The following is a 17,142-nucleotide window of genomic DNA, read 5'->3' as shown; positions in this document are numbered from 1 at the left end:
AGTGGATGTGGAGGGAATGTTTCCTATGGTGAGGTAGTCTAAGACACAGCCTCAGAATAGGGGAGTGTCATTTTAGAACGGAGATGAGAAGGAATTTCTTTAGCCAGAGAGTGGTGAATCAGTGGAATTTGTTGCCACAGGCAGCTGGGGAGGGTAAGTCATTGAGCATATTGATGGCAGAGGTTGATAGATTCTTGTTTAGTCAAGGCATGTAGGGATATGGGGAGAAGGCAGGAGAGGGAAGGCAGGGTGGAGAGGGAAAATGGATGAAATGGCAGAGTAGAAGGATGGGTCAAATGGCCTTATATCCAATCTAAACTTATCCTATCCATCTACTTACCCAAACATTGTTAATGTACCTGTCTCAATTAGTTTCTCAATGATGTTTTGGAAAGACAAGAATCGCTGGACTTGTAAGGGAAACCATATCTCATTATTTTGTGTTTTGCGTCTTTGAAGTCCAGCAAAAAAAAAAGGATACCTGCATCTTTTCCTACGATAAATCTTCAATATTCATGTTCCACCCCCCCCATCAAATTAACTGGTCAAAAACTTTTACTGTTAGGTAGACACACACAAAATGCTGGAGGAACTCAGCAGGTCAGGCAATGTCAATGGAAAGTCGACGTTTCGGGCGAATACCCTTCATCAGGGCATGAAGGAATGGGGGAGGGGAAGTCTTTTGTGTGTGTTGCCCTGCAGAATCTATTGTGTTTATATTATTGGTAGGTCAAACATGTTAAAATTCCTGATTCTCTCAAGCCTACTTCGGTGGTTGAGAGGAGCGAATAAAAGTTTCAGTACTTCAATTATTCATATACGATGACGTAATAAAAATACCCTTTTCCAGGTAACAGATTCAGTTTCGCTTCAGTAAAATTGTTTCACTAATTCCTTTCAACTTCTTCCACCGCCCCAGGTGCTCTCACCTGAGATACTATGTCCATGACGTCAATGCACACGGAGTGGCAAGGTAATTGGACGCATGCGTTGTGAGCGTACACCGCCGGCGTCGTTGCCGGCATGCATAGACAGAGCCTGCGCGACCAGAATCCCGCCCCCTGAGGCTCGCTGTCCCGCCCATCGCCGTGGCTGGGCGGATTGCGCATGCGCGTTACATGGGCAGTTGGAAGCGTCGGTAGCGGGCGAAGGGTTCGCTGCGCACGGAGGGAAAGATGCCGCTGGGCTTAAAGGGGAAGTGGAAGCACAGGTCGCGGGACAGCACTACCTTGGTGGAGAACGAAGGTGGCGCAGGCTGGCGGGGTGGTGGGATCGGGGCGTCTTCCCCGAGCGCGGTCGGCGGGGCTGGGCTGCCTGCGCCGCCGTCTCACGCCCGGCCCAAACTGATCTTCCACACGCAGCTGGCGCACGGTAGCCCCACCGGCCGCATCGAGGGTTTCACCAATGTCCGTGAGCTTTATGCCAGGATTGCCGAGGTATTCGATATCCCCGCCTCGGAGGTAAATGACCGCTGACGAGCTTTCAATTGCCCTCTTTTCCTTGACCTTCTAGTGCTTCCTTTTACTTCCCATTCCTCCTTTATATCAGCCCTCTACCCTCTTTCCCAATGTCCCGCGCACCCCCTCTACCCTCTTTCCCAATGTCCCGCGCACCCCCTCTACCCCCTTTCCCAATGACCTGCGCACCCCCTCTACCCCCTTTCCCAATGACCTGCGCACCCCCTCTACCCCCTTTCCCAATGACCTGCGTACCCCCTCTACCCCCTTTCCCAATGACCTGCGCACCCCCTCTACCCCCTTTCCCAATGACCTGCGCACCCCCTCTACCCCCTTTCCCAATGTCCCGCGCCCCCCTTCTACCCCCTTTCCCAATGACCCGCGCACCCCCTCTACCCCCTTTCCCAATGACCCGCGCACCCCCTCTACCCCCTTTCCCAATGTCCTGTGCCCCCCTTCTACCCCCTTTCTACCCCCTTTCCCAATGACCCGCGCACCCCCTCTACCCCCTTTCCCAATGACCCGCGCACCCCCTCTACCCCCTTTCCCAATGACCCGCGCACCCCCTCTACCCCCTTTCCCAATGTCCCGCGCACCCCCTCTACCCCCTTTCCCAATGTCCCGCGCACCCCCTCTACCCCCTTTCCCAATGTCCCGCGCACCCCCTCTACCCCCTTTCCCAATGTCCCGCGCACCCCCTCTACCCCCTTTCCCAATGACCCGCGCACCCCCGCTGCCCCCTTTCCCAATGACCCGCGCACCCCCGCTGCCCCCTTTCCCAATGACCCGCGCACCCCCTCTACCCCCTTTCCCATTTAAACCCCCGCCCCTCTCATTGACATGCACCACTTTGCATTTAAATCTCTGTCCCCTCTACCAAAATTTATTCCCCTCCCACTTTTCTCCATCCAGTCCCTCCTTCCCTTTGACCCTTGCCCTCTTCCCCTCCTTTTCCCTATGGGTTCCTAATTGCCCTCTACCACCACCTTCCTGATTGACTCCAACTTGGCTTTTCACACTCCTCCCCCATAACCCATGGGCTCTTCTCTTGTTTCCATCTCTCAATAAATGGCCCTCCTTTGCCCCCTTTCCAATGGGATCTCTCTACTTTGTCCCCTCTCCGTTTGGACCACTTCTGCCTCCTTTCCTATACTCTTCTCCCCATTAATTGCCTCCCCACTCCTTTCCTCCTTCCTCTCCAATTGGGTGTACTATTTATGTTCCATTCATTATGGCTCCTACTTTGTCAACCTCCTCTCCCTCTTCATTGAACCTGTCTCCTCCCCCACCCCCCCCATTTGAATTTCTTCTCCAACTGGCATATTTGTGATTCTCCAAATGTTCAAGCACCTGTTTTGAAATTTCAGCTGGTTTATGGGAGAGCTTGTATAACTTCACTATGAACTGGTACATCTTTACTTTCATGGTAAATCTGCGGTGTTCTAGACATGTACATTCTTAAGGTAGATAGATCTTCCCCTCCAGCAATCACTGGTTTTTATTTGAATGGTTACAGTAAGAAAATGTAGAGTTGACTTACCAAAAGTGCTTATTATAGCACATTCCATTTCCCATTGAACACTTAATCAGATCAAGCGAAGTGTAACCACTGCTGTTGACTTGCCTGCCATTGGTTGGGGTCGACTATCTGTCTACGTGGTACGAAGCCAGGGCAGCATGGTGGTTATTCCAACACTCTACAGTGCTGGCAACCCAAGTTCATTTCTCACCACTGTCTGTAAGGAGTTTTTACGTTCTCCCTGTAACTGTGTTGGTTTCCTCCAGGTGCCCTGGTTTCCTCCCACAGTCCAAAGATGTACCGATTGGAAGGTTAATTGCTCATTGTAAGCTGCCCTGTGATTAGGCGGGTTAAGTCAGGGTTTGCTGAGTGGTGTGGCTTGAAGGACTGGAAAGGCCTTTTAGGCGCTGATAGTAAATATATGGAGGGCAGGCTGTTACCTGTGCAGCCGGCTCCCCCCTCCATGATCAGTCCAAAGACTGATACAGTTTGGCATCAGCGGCATCACAGGAGTTGTCAGTTAGCATTGGACTGCCTGAGGGACTCCGTTTCCTGATTTTTTTTTTCCCCTTGGGATTTACTCCTGAAGCCTTCCTCATGAGTGGGTATAGCTGCAAAGCAGGAGATGGTGGCCATCAGAGTTTTCTTTCTCCTAGGTGAGCTGCCAACCACGGCTGACGAGCCTCATCTGACCAAAGTGACTGGTTTTAAGGTGCCAATAAGCTGACTTTGCCCCATATCCTGTCATAAGAACATCAGAAATAGGAGCAAGAGTAGGCCATCGGCCCATTGAGCCTGCCTTGTCATTCAATAAGATCATGGCTGATCTGTCTGTAAACTTAGCTCCATCTACCTGCCTTTTCCCCATAACCCTTAATTCCTCTACTACGTAAAAATCTATCTAACTGTATCTTAAATATATTTAGTGAAGAAGCTTCAACTGCTTCCCTGGGCAGAGAATTCCACAGATTCACCACTCTCTGGGAAAAACAGTTTCTCCTCACCTCCGTCCTAAGTCTTCTCCCCTGAATCTTGAGGTAATGGCCCTGTCAGTTGAAATGGTTTTGCCAGGCTTAGTAGCTCGGCCACATGTGAAGGCCAGGAGCTGGACCTGGTTGTCAGTGGCAATGAGATACGCATGCCAGTGGGAGCTTTTCCCCATTCCCACCCCTGGTTATGGCAACCTTAAGGTTCCTGTAATACAATGGGCTCTTATCTTGTTGAGCAGCCTCATGTGCAGCACTTTGTCGTAAGTTTTCTGAAAATCTAAGTAACTAACATTCAATGACTACTTTGTCTATCTTGCTTGTTATTTCCTCAAAAAATTCCCCCTCTTCTCCCCACCCCTACAAGCTATAATAACCTTGAGGAAATACAGCAGAGAATTTCTATGCAGTAAGCTCCATAAAAGACCAGTGTAATAGTGGCATGTAAATATTGACAAGGATGTTATAGATAATTACCGTGTTCTTTCTAGATGTTGTTCCTTGAAGGGCAGGCATAAAAATCTGATTAGGAAATTGCTGCCATTGATAGTGCAACACTCACCCAGTGCTGCTCAGAGTTGTTAGTCTATGTGACACAGATTTAGAATTGATTTTGATGAAGACTTAAATGGGGATCAGTCAGAATCAGGTTGTTTATCACTGACATATGTCGTGAAATTTGTTGTTTTGTGGCAGAAGTGCCGTTTCACACATAAAATATATATGTACAAAAATAACGAGGTAGTGTTCATGGGTTCAATGTCCACTCATGCTGATGGTTGTGTAACAGTGATTGTGTGTGTTGGGTCACGCAACACATATAAAAGTTGCTGGTGAACGCAGCAGGCCAGGCAGCATCTCTAGGAAGATGTGCAGTCGACGTTTCAGGCCGAGACCCTTGCCTGGCCTGCTGCGTTCACCAACAACTTTTATGTGTGTTGCTTGAATTTCCAGCATCTGCAGAATTCCTGTTGTGTGTGTTGGGTCCTCTGGTTCCTCAGCTGACATGTTGGTGTTGGTTGTTCAGTGACTTCTTCAAGCTGTCATGGTTGGAGTTCCCCATTGATCAGAACTGGATCGGTGAAAGGACAAACATGGGTTGGATAGAGGTGTCAGAGGGAATGGCAAGGAAAGGGTGTAGATCAAAGCTGGATTTCTGAATTGGCCTTAGGATTTCTGAAGTGTCAATGAACCCATTGTGTTTGCTCTTTTTGCACTATTTGTATATTAATTTATTATAAATATTTAAAAAATGGCTACTTAAGCACTGTCCCAATTAGCCAGTTTCATGGAAAGAAAGAAATACTGTTTAACTGAGAAATGAATTATGTATTTAAATAAAATGCAGAACAAATTAGAATCTTACTAATACCACTACACTACTATAGTTATCAATGGAAGAATTCATTCAGTCGTCGTCTTATCGTGTCCACGGACAGTCTATACATGGCCCAGCCAGATCTGGACATATTTTTGTGCCTTGTGGAATTCAGCAAGATCTGCAACAGTACAGGGTTCCCCTAGTGATGGGCATTGCAGGAGATGTTGCATAGCTTGTGGCTCAGTTCCACATGTCGGGCTGGTTGTATATCCCCATTTGCTTAGTGACAACTTTGAACGACCTACACCAGTCCTAAGTCTGTTAAGGCACTTCCAGATTGCCCAGTTGCAATTAGTTCCTGGGAGAAGGCTTTCATCCAGTGCAATTTCCATCGTTGGGGGTTGTTTGAGACTGGCGAGCCGGTCTTTCCACAAGGCGATGCAGGCTTCAGATGGGGTTGATTGTAATGGAACAACACTGTTCATGAAGCTCTTCCTTGACTTTAGGCGGCTGGGTGTAGGTGTATGACCACGTAGAGGGTGCCTCTCATCTGATGTTTGATGGAGTTGTTCTTTCTTGCTGGCTACCGTTCTTCTTATATCAGGGGGAGTGATACCCGCCAGGATATGTAGGCTGTTGGTGTTGGTTTTAAACAACCTGTGATAAATCGGCAGCTTGCATTCAGAATGGCCTCCATCATCTTAGCATGAGTAGATCTTTCCCATGCAGGGCAGGTGTATTCGGCAGTAGAATAGCAAAGAGCAAGTGCACTGGTTCGCATCGTTTTCGAGCTTGCTGCCCACTTTGTGTTAGTGAGCTTATTCAGGATGTTGTTCCGTGCGCTCACTTTTGCCTTTGTCTTATTGATGTGATTCTTGAAAGTGAGGCATCTGTAAGGGTGACTCCTAAGTAGGTCGGGTGCTCACAATGCATCAGTGTTGCTCCACACCAGGTTACTTTAAGCTGGCGTTTGGCTTCACGGTTCCTGAGGTGGAATGCACAAACTTGCGTCTTTGATGGGTTTGCGCGGAGGTGGTTTTCTTCTTAGTTGGATGTTAGTCCCCCCAAGGCCTCAGAAAGTGTTTTCTTCATGGTGTTAAAATCAGTGCTTTGGGCAGTGAGCAGCATATATAACACGGCGTGTGACATCATCTATAGGTTGGTAATTCGTGTAGATGTTGCTCCGCAGTGGTGCAAACACACTTCCCTGAGGAAGACCATTCTTCTGAATATGCTGCCTGCTGCACCTCCCCACCTAGTTCAACATAGAACCGGCGATTCTGAAGCATGCTTTCTAACAGCTCTGTTAAGTGAATATCTTTTGTCATCTCTAGGATCTTGCAGAGGAGACGTCTATGGTTCACTGTATCGTAAGCTGCTGACAAGTCTACAAAAACAGCATCTATTACCATCCCTTGGTCAAAGCCATCTTCAATATATTGTGTGAGGTTGAGCAATTGGCTTGTTGTTGATCTGCCGGGGCGGAAACCTGCTTGCTCTGGACTGATGATCTCATCTACAGTTGGTGCTATCCTATTGAGTATCAGGTGTTCAGACAGCTTATTGATGTGGAAAAGCAGTGAGATGGGCCAAAACTCTTAGGATCTGAGGGATCTTTTCTGGGCTTTAATAGTGCTATTACATATGACTTCTGCCAAGTATTAGGTAGCTTGTGTGTTGCCAGACAGTGGTTGAACAATTGTAGGAGCCATTTCTTTGCTTGCTGTCCAAAATGCTTTATCTGCTCCGATGCTATGTTGTCAAGACCAATTGCTTTTCCTTGTTTTAGACTAGATAGAGCAATTTCCAGCTCTTCCGTGGTGAATGGTCCAGTGAGGCCAGGGTCATCGCTGTACTTCTTCCTATCTAGTTGTGTTCTTGGTTGTTTTTTGATGGTTGTGCAACTTGGTTAGCAGACACATTGGGATGTTGGGCAGCTTTCTTGGGATTGCCTCCAAGTTTGCGTATGAGAGACCATGCATTCTTGCTGTTTTTTGTAAGATCTGTTGCCTCTATCAAGGTGTTCCAGGTGTTTTGACGCTCTTGAGAGATACTTAACATCACCCTGTCACTGGTAGATACTGTTTCCTCTGAGAGGGGGTCAGATTCAAACATTGAGACATACTCCCTGTGGAGTTCAGCATTCTCTTTGGTGAGACCAGAGATATGGTGTGCTCTACAACTTGGGGGGATATTCCTTTTGGCTGTTTTCTGGACAGCTTTTGCTAACAGGTTGTAGTGCTCAGGTAGTGGTTTAATATGTTTAACCTTATGGTCAAGTGCTCTTGTGAACCCGTTCCAATCGGCCTTCTTGTAGTTGAGGCGCCTTTTGAATGGTATGACGGTTGGTAACACTGCTGCATTTATCTGAATACCAATAGGACGGTGCTGTGTCTGTAGTATTGGGTCTGTGACAAGCTTCTTGCAGAGGCCAGTGATGTCATTGCTGACAATGGCAAGATCTGGGTTATAACTGCGCTTCCAGCAGGCACTGTGGAAGGAGGCTAGCAATTTAGGATCATGGATGAGACTAAGTTGGTTAACGTCCATCCATTCTTCATCCATTCATCGTTGTTAGACTCCTTGTACCCCCAGTGGGTACTGTGGCTATTGAAGGCTCCAGTGAAGATCTGTGGTTTACTGTGCAGGTTGGATACAGGGTTATAGAAGCTGAAAACTGTGCCCGGTGGCTTGTACACTGAGGTCACAACTACTTTGCTCAGCTCTACAGTTAGAATTTCGATGTTGTCCTCCTCTGTTCTATGACTGAACCACTTCTAACAAATACAGTACTGCCATATTGTCGATAAGGTCTTTCAATAACCAGGAACATGCCTGGTATTTTTGGGCGGTTGTTTTAGCTTCCTCTGTGTGTCTCTTGCAGGCAGAGGGCATCACACTGCAACTCGTCGCATAATGTAGCGAAGATGTTTTGTTTAGCTGCAGAAAATCCTTCAACGTTAGCAGATATAACAGTCAATGCCGGTCTTGAAAAAGACCGGTGTTCCTGACATCGACCTGTGTCTTCAGGCATGATCAAATCAATGATACAAAAATGTTGAATACACTACTTGCTGCGCGTGGCGGTGGTAGAATTCGTTTAAACGGGGCTGCGACGTGAACTTTTCTACCATGGCCCCATTCATGCCCTGTTCTATTGATTGACTGTAAATGAACAAAATCAGCACAGATACCTAGTGCAGGTAATGGACTGCCTTCATACAATGCATCCTCCAAATCTTAATTTTCATTATAACATTCAAGATGATTGTCAATACCTTCATAATTCCTAACTTGTTGAAGTCACGAAATCATTTGTTTTTCACTTCTGCTATTTCTGGCATCTCTAAGCCTGAAGGCTTGAACTGTGGAGAGCTAAACAGTTCTGAATTGTCATAATGCTTATTTCACAACTATCAGTGACAATAATTTCTGCTTTTTGAACACAAACACACACAACTGGTGCTATTTAAAAACTGATTGCTGTAAGCATGGTGGTGTGCGTAATGGCCATGTAAGTGTACAAGACTGACACTAATTAGAAACTCACATCAAAGTTGCTGGTGAACGCAGCAGGCCAGGCAGCATCTCTAGGAAGAGGTACAGTCGACGTTTCAGGCCGAGACCCTTCGTCAGGACTAACTGAAGGAAGAGTGAGTAAGAGATTTGAAGAGAAACGTCGACTGTACCTCTTCCTAGAGATGCTGCCTGGCCTGCTGCGTTCACCAGCAACTTTGATGTGTGTTGCTTGAATTTCCAGCATCTGCAGAATTCCTGTTGTTTGCATTTTTAAAAACTAATTAGAAACTGTTTAGCAGGTGTCCTGTCCCAATTAAGCAGCGCACAGTGTCCCAAATAAATTAAGAGAATCACAGTTATTTTCTTAATTTAGTTCTTGTTCTTTAGCAGTTGTTCCAAATAGATGGCTAGCCCAATTAACTGGAATCCATAAACAAGGGAAAATCTGCGGATGTTGGAAATCTGAGCAACACACACAAAATGCTGGAGGAACTCAGCAGGACAGGCAACATCTATGGGGGGAAAATTGCAGTCAACTTTTTGGGCTGAAACCCCGAATCCTGCCAAAGGGTTTAGGTCTGAAATGTCAACTGTACTTTTTTCCATGGATGCTGAATGGCCTGCGGAGTTCCTTGAACATTTTGTGTGTTAACTGGAATCCTGTGTGTGTGAGTGTGTGTTTTTTAGTAGGAGCCATACACGGATGTAGTATCACTTCTCAAACATCCATGTTCAAGGTGTTCATATTCAAAGTACAGAAGCAAATTTATCATCAAAGTACATATACAATGTACAACTCTTGAGATTCATTTTCCTGCAGGCAATCACAGAACAAAGAAAATACACTAGAATTAATGAAAAACTACACCAAGACTGACAAACATCCAATGTGCAAAAGGCAATTTGTGTATATACAAAAAATAAATAATACTGAGGGCATGAGTTTGAGTCCTTGAAAGTGAATCCAAGGACTTTAAAGCAGATAAATTAGCCCTTGAACTCCTTATTTTTGTCAATTTGTGTGCTTGGACCATTTCCTATATTAACACAGTGTTAAATGTGCAAATTTGTTACTATATCTATGTGCACTTGAAATAGGGCTCTGATAATTTTCACTGTTTAAAAATGTCCCTTCAAGTTACAGTCCCCTTGAGAATACTGATAGACGCACATCCTGAATTTTTCTCCCACATGATACACCCACAGCCTGCAAGTGTATCTCATATCCTGTCTGGATCTGTAATTTGATCTGGCACATTGAGCCAATAATTCTGTCAATCTTTTTTCCCCCTTGTTTGTTTAATATAATTATTTACACTAAAGAATTTACTATGAATAATTTGGCTTGCACTCTTTCCTGGCTTTCTATTGATAAGTTTCTCAAATAATCTTTGGAAAAAATGTTTGTGATTGAAACATGTTTGGTCTTTAAATAAAATTGGTAATGTTGAATTGAAAAGTATGTATTGTGCTGTTGAAGATTGAGTCTTCATAGTAATAATCATGAACTAGCAAGCAGGAGATCTTGGATGCCACGACAAACTGTCAGGTGCATGACGAGGGAAATCCTCTACATCCTGTTTCTAAGGAAAATGATTTTATGCTTGAAGCAGTTATCAACTCTTTGAGTTTAATGCTCTAATGTTGCTAAGGAAGGTTTTCCTATTTTGTTTGAAAACTGTCCACAGAAAAACTATTTTCAGGAAACCTTGCTGATCTTGTTTCTCGGTGCTTATGAAATTAACACAGTACTAAATATTGTTTGTTTTACTCACACAACATTTGAGGTTACCTGTGATAATCGGTTGAATATGTTTGAGGAGAAAGTGTAGAGATGCAAATACTCAGGTGAATAAAGTTAAGCAACACACACAAAATGCTGGTGGAACGCAGCAGGCCAGGCAGCATCAATAGGAAGAAGTACAGTCGATGTTTTGGGTCGAGCCCCGTCGTCAGGACTAACAGAAAAAAGAGATAGTGAGAGATTTGAAAGGGGAGGGGGAGACCTAAAATGATAGGAGAAGACAGGAGAGGGAAGGATGAAGCCAAGAGCTGGGAAGTTGATTGGCAAAAGGGATACAAGGCTGGAGAAGGGGGAGTATCACGGGACAGAAGGCCTTGGAAAAAAGAAAGGGGGAGGGGAGCACCAGAGGAAGATGGAGAACAGGCAAGGAATTATTGTGAGAGGGAAAGAGAGAAATAAATAATAAATTAGGGATGGGGTAAGAAGGGGAGGAGGGGCATTAACAGAAGTTAGAGAAATCAATGTTCATGCCATCAGGTTGGAGGCTACCAGGATGGATTATAAGGTGTCGTTCCTCCAACCTGAGTGTGGCTTCATCTTGACAGTAGAGGAGGCCGTGGATTGACATATGGGAATGGGACGTGGAATTAAAATGTGTGGCCACTGGGAGATCCTGCTTCCTCTGGCGGACAGAGCGTAGGTGTTCAGCGAAGCTAACTTGTTTTTAAGTTCTGATCCACAATCAATGTGGCATAAAATTTTGAAGTAAAAGGCATTTTTAAAACATTTTTACACAATCATCACTGGTAATTTTTAATGAAAATTTGATTTTTGGATTCCTTTCTGAAAAAGTGTTACACAGTTAATATTGCATCTGGCCAGTGCACAAGTTGTGGATCACCTTTGACTGTGTGGTTCATTTGAGAGCCCTTATTGCTGAAGTCTGCATTGTAAAATTAGTCATTGGATTTTTGAACACCTGTCACCCATGACCATTGCTGAGACAAATTCCATTCTTTGAGTACTTGCCTTTATGCCAGGTTTGTAAATGAAAATGAGAAGGAAATTCTGTCCACTTTGAGGCACAGTGGAGACGATCTTCACTGCGTGCCTTTCTTTTATCTCACTAATGATCTTGTCTCCCTCAGTGAAAAGGACCTCGCATTTGGTTTTCCATTAGATGTTCATCTCAATTTTGTATTTGCTCCTTGATGACAGGAAAACCAACAGATCTACTATGGAAGCTTGCCAATGCTGCCTGCATGCATCCAATAATGCCCTTGGGTCAGATGCAGTGTCATCAGTTGGGGATTACTACTCCCTTAGCTCTGGTACATCTCCTGGTGGTGGAGCAGCGGCAAGGACGTCTCTCTGGCATCCCCTGCAGCTTCCAGTGGGGTTAGTCAGTTCCCCAAAATTTGCCCTTTCTCCTTAGCCACAGCCAAAAGCTGCCCTTTTCTGCCTCTTAAGCCAACTCTCTGGTGGCCATTGTGAGCCTCATTCCATTCGCTGCCATATCATTGAGTAACCTTGTCTTCAATGTGCCGACAGAGCCCCTGCATCCTACCTCCATGGGGTAGGTGGTGGTCTTTTAGCCAGCTTTCTTACACTCTACTGTGAAGTCTAAGTACTTGTGCCTCTTCTGCTCATGGGCAGCCTCCACTCCTTCCTCCCGTTGGATGGTTTACTTAATGAGGAGGACTGTCTTGGTGGACATAGACCACAGTAGTATGTCTGGGCAGAGATATGTGTTGGTGATTTCCATGGGAAGCTGCTGCTCTCTGCTGAAATCTACTTCATGTTCCACTCCTTGCCTGATGGAGCTCTTGGGTGGGTGCATTGAGCGCTCTTACCAGCCTTAACAAATGGGATGAGTTGTCGTCCCACTGGGAACAGCTGCTTCTCACATCTTGACTGCAGATCTCTAGGATCTCTGCTGCTTTAGGACCTGGTTGTCTCACCATCTGGAGCGCCCTTGGGACAGTGCAGTCTTGCACTCTGTCAGGATGTATTGGAGGTTGACATTAGTGGTATCACACAGGGGATGGCTATCCTCACTGCTGAACCACTAGTGAAGATTTCAGGGGCAAGGCAAGGTATCATAGGTTGCTCTCGTGAGGAAGTTGAGTCTAACTTGTATCTTCCACAGGTTAGACAGGCTGAATGACCTATTGGTGGTGTCCTCCCATGTTGTCCAGCTTTCCTGGCGGCCCTGTGCCACTGCCTTCACACTGTAGTGCTCTTGCTCTGTCTTTGTCACTTCCGCGACCATAGCTTTCCTCTTTCTTTGAGGCCTTGAACTAGAAACATGCTGCCTGCCCCCAGCCAAGTCCTGTATGTCCAGACTGGACTCTGAACGCATCCTCTTGGTGCTGCTGCCTGCTGATGGCTTGAGCTCTCAATTTATGGCTGGTATGGATTGGGGCATTGGCACTCCTCACCAGAAGTTTGGTTGTCTCTCTCAGCTCAATGACCATTCAGGTTTTCTCATGCTTATACCCCAGGCTGATGGATTTCAGTGGCAGCCGCAAGATCTTCTGGAAGAGGCAGTGTCCAAGAAATACTGAGGCAGCTCCAGCCATTTCTGGATGTACGAGATGGCCACTTCATCTGCCCTACTGGCTGTTGATGAGGGAACTTTACACATTTTTGGGGGCCACATCACTCTTTGGTACAGTCTGAACTGATAGTACCACACTTTGTTTTTTGGGTAGTTGGCTCTGGTTGATTCTGGCCAGGCCCTCTGTGAGCTGTTTCTGTGCTACTTTTTCCCATCTGCGTGTTGGAGTGCTGTGTGGTGTACTGCCTCCCAAGGCTTTGGATGGGCTGCTTAGCCAGCAATGGGATTTCCTCACCTACAACAACAAAGGTGATGTTGTCACTTCTGATCCCTTTTTGAAGAGATAGGCTTCGCAACTTGGAGGGCTTTATATTCATCCTTGCTCATGTCCTTAGCTCATCCGGCCTCTTCAGCAGCTTTCTTGTGTATGCAGTCATCTGAAGGATGCTTGTGACATCATCCATATAGCTGCTCAGAGGAGGAAGCCTCTGTCCTGATTGTAGCTTTATCTCTCCAACCACCTGCCTTGCTCAGTAAGGATGATCCCGAAGACTGTCTTTGAACAAGATGGTACATCCCATTGCAATGCTTACTTTGAGCTGCTGCCACCCCCTTGTAAAGTCTGAAAAAGAGGAGCCCATCTGTAGGTCAGTGAAGTAATTGGAAACCAGGCCTCGAATGCAATCGGGAATGTAAAAGAGCTCCATCGCAAAGTTGATGAGGTGGTGAGGCACTGATCCATAGGCATTCGCAAGATCCAGCCATGTGACATGTAGTTCACCTTTCTCACGCTTGGTTTGTTGGATCTGGTCCCACATCAATGATGCATGCTGCACACCTGGAAAGCCTGGAACTCCTGCTTTCAGGCAGCTGGTGTCAGTGTATCCATTGCCCATGAGGAAGCAGGTTATCCTCTTTGCCACTACAGAGAAGGAGATTTTCCCCTCCGTATTCAGCAGTGCAATGCTCCTGAACTGGTTAATGGAACTGGAGTTCTGCTCTTTGGGGATGAACACTGCCACAGCTCTTTGCCACTCTGTTGGGATGTGCTGTTTTTTCCAGGCAGATCTCATTAGGTTCCACAGTATCTTTAGCACACAAGGGCAGTTTTTGTAGAGCACTGATATCAAACAAGGCAGCAATATTGTCCCAGCAGTTTTCTCAGGGTTTCTGGCCAATTGTTGCATTTCAACTCCAACAAACCTCCTGTGGGATGGAGCTGATCTTTGGAACTAATGGGAAGCTGTCCTATCTTCCATTGTGTCGTGACTAGATTCCATTAAGAATTAGAATCGGGTTTAATATCATTGGCATATGTTGTGAAATTTGTTAACTTTGTGGCAGCAGTACAATGCAATACATGGTAGAGAGAAAACTGAATTACAGCAAGTGTATGTAAATTAAATAAGTAGTGCAAAAATAAAAATAAAAAGTAATGAGGTTCAATGTCCATTCAGAAATTAGATGGCAGAGGGGAAGAAGCTATTCCTGAATTGTTGAGTATGTGGCTTCAGGCTTCTGTACCTCCTTCCTGATAGTAGCAATGAAAAGGGGGTGTATCCTACGTGGTGGAGGTCCTTAATGGTGGATGTTGCCTTTCCGAGGCACCGCTCCTTGAGGTTGACCTGGGTACGATGGAGGTTAGTGCCCATGATGGAGCTGGCCAATTTCCAATTTTGCAACCCTCTGTGGCTTACTTCGATTCTGTGCAGTAGTCCCGCCCCACCCCGAGATGGTAATGCAGTGAGTTAGAATGCTCTCCACGGTACATCTGTAGAAATTTGTGAGTGCTTATGGTGACATACCAAATCTTCTCAAACTCATAATGATACATAGCCATTCTCTTGCCTTCTTTATAGCTGTGTGATATGTTGGGTCCTCAGTGATATTGACACCTAGGAACTTGAAATTGCTCAAGTTCTCCACTCTCTCCACTTCTGATCCCACTGAGGACTGGTGTGCGTTCCCTCTTCTTATCCTTTCTGAAGTACACAATCAGTTCTTTGGTCTTCCTGATGTTGAGTGCAAGGTTGTTGCTGCGACATCACTCAACCAGCTGGTATATCTCAGTCTTGTAATTCCTCTTGTCACCATCTGAGATTCTACCAAGAACAGTTGTATTGTTAGCAAATTTATAGATGGTGTTTGAGTTGTGCCCAGCTACACAGTCATAGGTGTAGAGTGAGTAGAGTAGTGGGCTAAGCACACAGCCCTGAGGTTTGCCAGTGTTAATTGTCAGGGAGGTGGAGATGTTACTTCCAGTCAGCACTGATTGTGGTCTCTGGTGAGGGAGTAGAGTGTCCAGTTGCAGAGGGAGGAGCAGAGGCCCAGGTTCTGGAGCTTTTCGATCAAAAGTTCATTTGAAGTGGCTAAGTTGCATCTTGAAGGTAAATGTGTGATTGTGCTTTGAAAGCAATCTCCAATAAATTAACAACTTGTTCACTGAAATGTACAAGAAAATAGGCTTTAGACTGAAAATGAGAATGTTTCTTCCTGATTTTCTAGAGGAAAGACAGCTGAATTCAGCTCATCAGTTTGTTTATTGATGCTTCTCATTTGTGTAGACCATCTAAATAGTGCATATAATCAGGCGTCATACGATAATCCTATATCTGTCAGGGTTGATAGCTGGTTAACTGGTAATCTTGCAAGTTCTCAGTACTCTGATTTTGTTAGGCTGCCTTTTTAAAGCCCTGTCTTGTGTGTGGCATCTGTGAACTAGATGTGAAATTGTTTTCTAACAATGAGATGATTAGTGGGTATTTGCCAAGAATGGCACAGCATGAGGGACCTCTTTAAAATTACAAATTATGAAGATGGCACATACAAAATGTCACCATGTTTTGAATGTAAACATGTTTTTCATTCTTTTTTCTTGGCGTAGTCGCAGACGTCGAGCTTGTAACTAGATGGAAATGTTTGCACCTACCTGCTGAGATAGTTATTTAGTACATCTGTATATTGACAATAGGGTAAAATTTTGCTTTTGGATCCAGCTTTTAAACTGAGTGGTTTGTATGTCATTGCTTTTGTAATCCCTTGATATTTCAGAAGATTCAATCATCTATATACTACTGAAACTCTCATGCTCTGTTTGTCTGATTGTGACCTCCAAATAGCGCAAACGGTGCATTACAGCGGCACTTTTTTTGGCTAAATTGAATTAAAATGCGCTAACTTACAGAATGTAGGCAAAGTTCAGGGTTATATATTCATATAAAATTGCTCATTCGCCAAAAATCAACAGACTAGCTTTCACCTGAGAGTCGATCGACCAAAATGGAAATTGGGATGTGACAGCCCGATGGATGCGCATGGCCAGCTTCAGCAGTGACACCTACTGGAGCAAAAGGGCAGGGCAACTCTATTTCGAGGGGTCACATTCTGCTAATCACCATCAGCATGTGTAGGATTGGGACAGATCCAACTGCCATCCATCAATAAGAGATAATTAAATCTTATTGTACTGACGTACTTGGAGACACCCACAAAACCCTTTGCTGCAGTCAAAGGGCAGCAGTGACTATATCACGTCCATTTAGGAGAGCGCCAACCACATCATCAAGAATAATCAGCGTCCTTTGGTGTTAGTGCTTCGTATCTTCTATCCAGCATTAGGGTTAAAAAAAAAATGATCAGCCTAATTATGCCGCGTGGAAAAGGGGGGCATTATGGTCAAGAGATGACGCCAAACGTCGTCAGGAAGTGGCAAGGAGAGGGAGAGAACAAGAATCGGATGAGGCCAGGGCTGCACGACTCCGGAATCAGAGTCAGGACAAAAAAAGATGCGAGAAGAAGAGACAGGAGGAGAGGCATGCACGTCTCCAGGATCAGAGACAAATAACAAACAGCTGAAGAGATGGGAGATGAAAGGACTGCACGTCTCCAGAATGACAACGAGAGGCACAAGGGTGGCAGATAAATCAGAAATGATACCATCAAAAGTGTCCTTCATTAAATGAGGAGGAGCTATATTTGGTTTGCTACGTGTCATTCTTCTTTAATAAACTGAGGTTTTCTACTTCCGTTTTCAAAG

The 17,142-nt window shown here is 45.4% G+C and overlaps 1 protein-coding gene across 1 annotated transcript in view; it reads left to right on the top strand.

Annotated features, from left to right (window-relative positions):
• The first annotated feature begins 1,123 nt into the window (after nt 1-1,123).
• gipc2 (GIPC PDZ domain containing family, member 2) overlaps nt 1,124-17,142 on the top strand; it is a 78,217-nt gene continuing 62,198 nt past the window's right edge. Inside the window, exon 1 of the mRNA XM_072273320.1 lies at nt 1,124-1,460. Coding sequence (XP_072129421.1) covers nt 1,176-1,460 — 285 coding nt within the window. The 5' untranslated portion in view covers nt 1,124-1,175. The remainder of the gene's footprint in view (nt 1,461-17,142) is intronic.

The sequence above is a fragment of the Mobula birostris genome, chromosome 12, assembly GCF_030028105.1.
Source record: "Mobula birostris isolate sMobBir1 chromosome 12, sMobBir1.hap1, whole genome shotgun sequence".
NCBI lineage: Eukaryota > Metazoa > Chordata > Chondrichthyes > Myliobatiformes > Myliobatidae > Mobula > Mobula birostris.
Note: the sequence above shows the minus strand (reverse complement) of the source record. Positions and strands in the feature narration are given on the sequence as shown.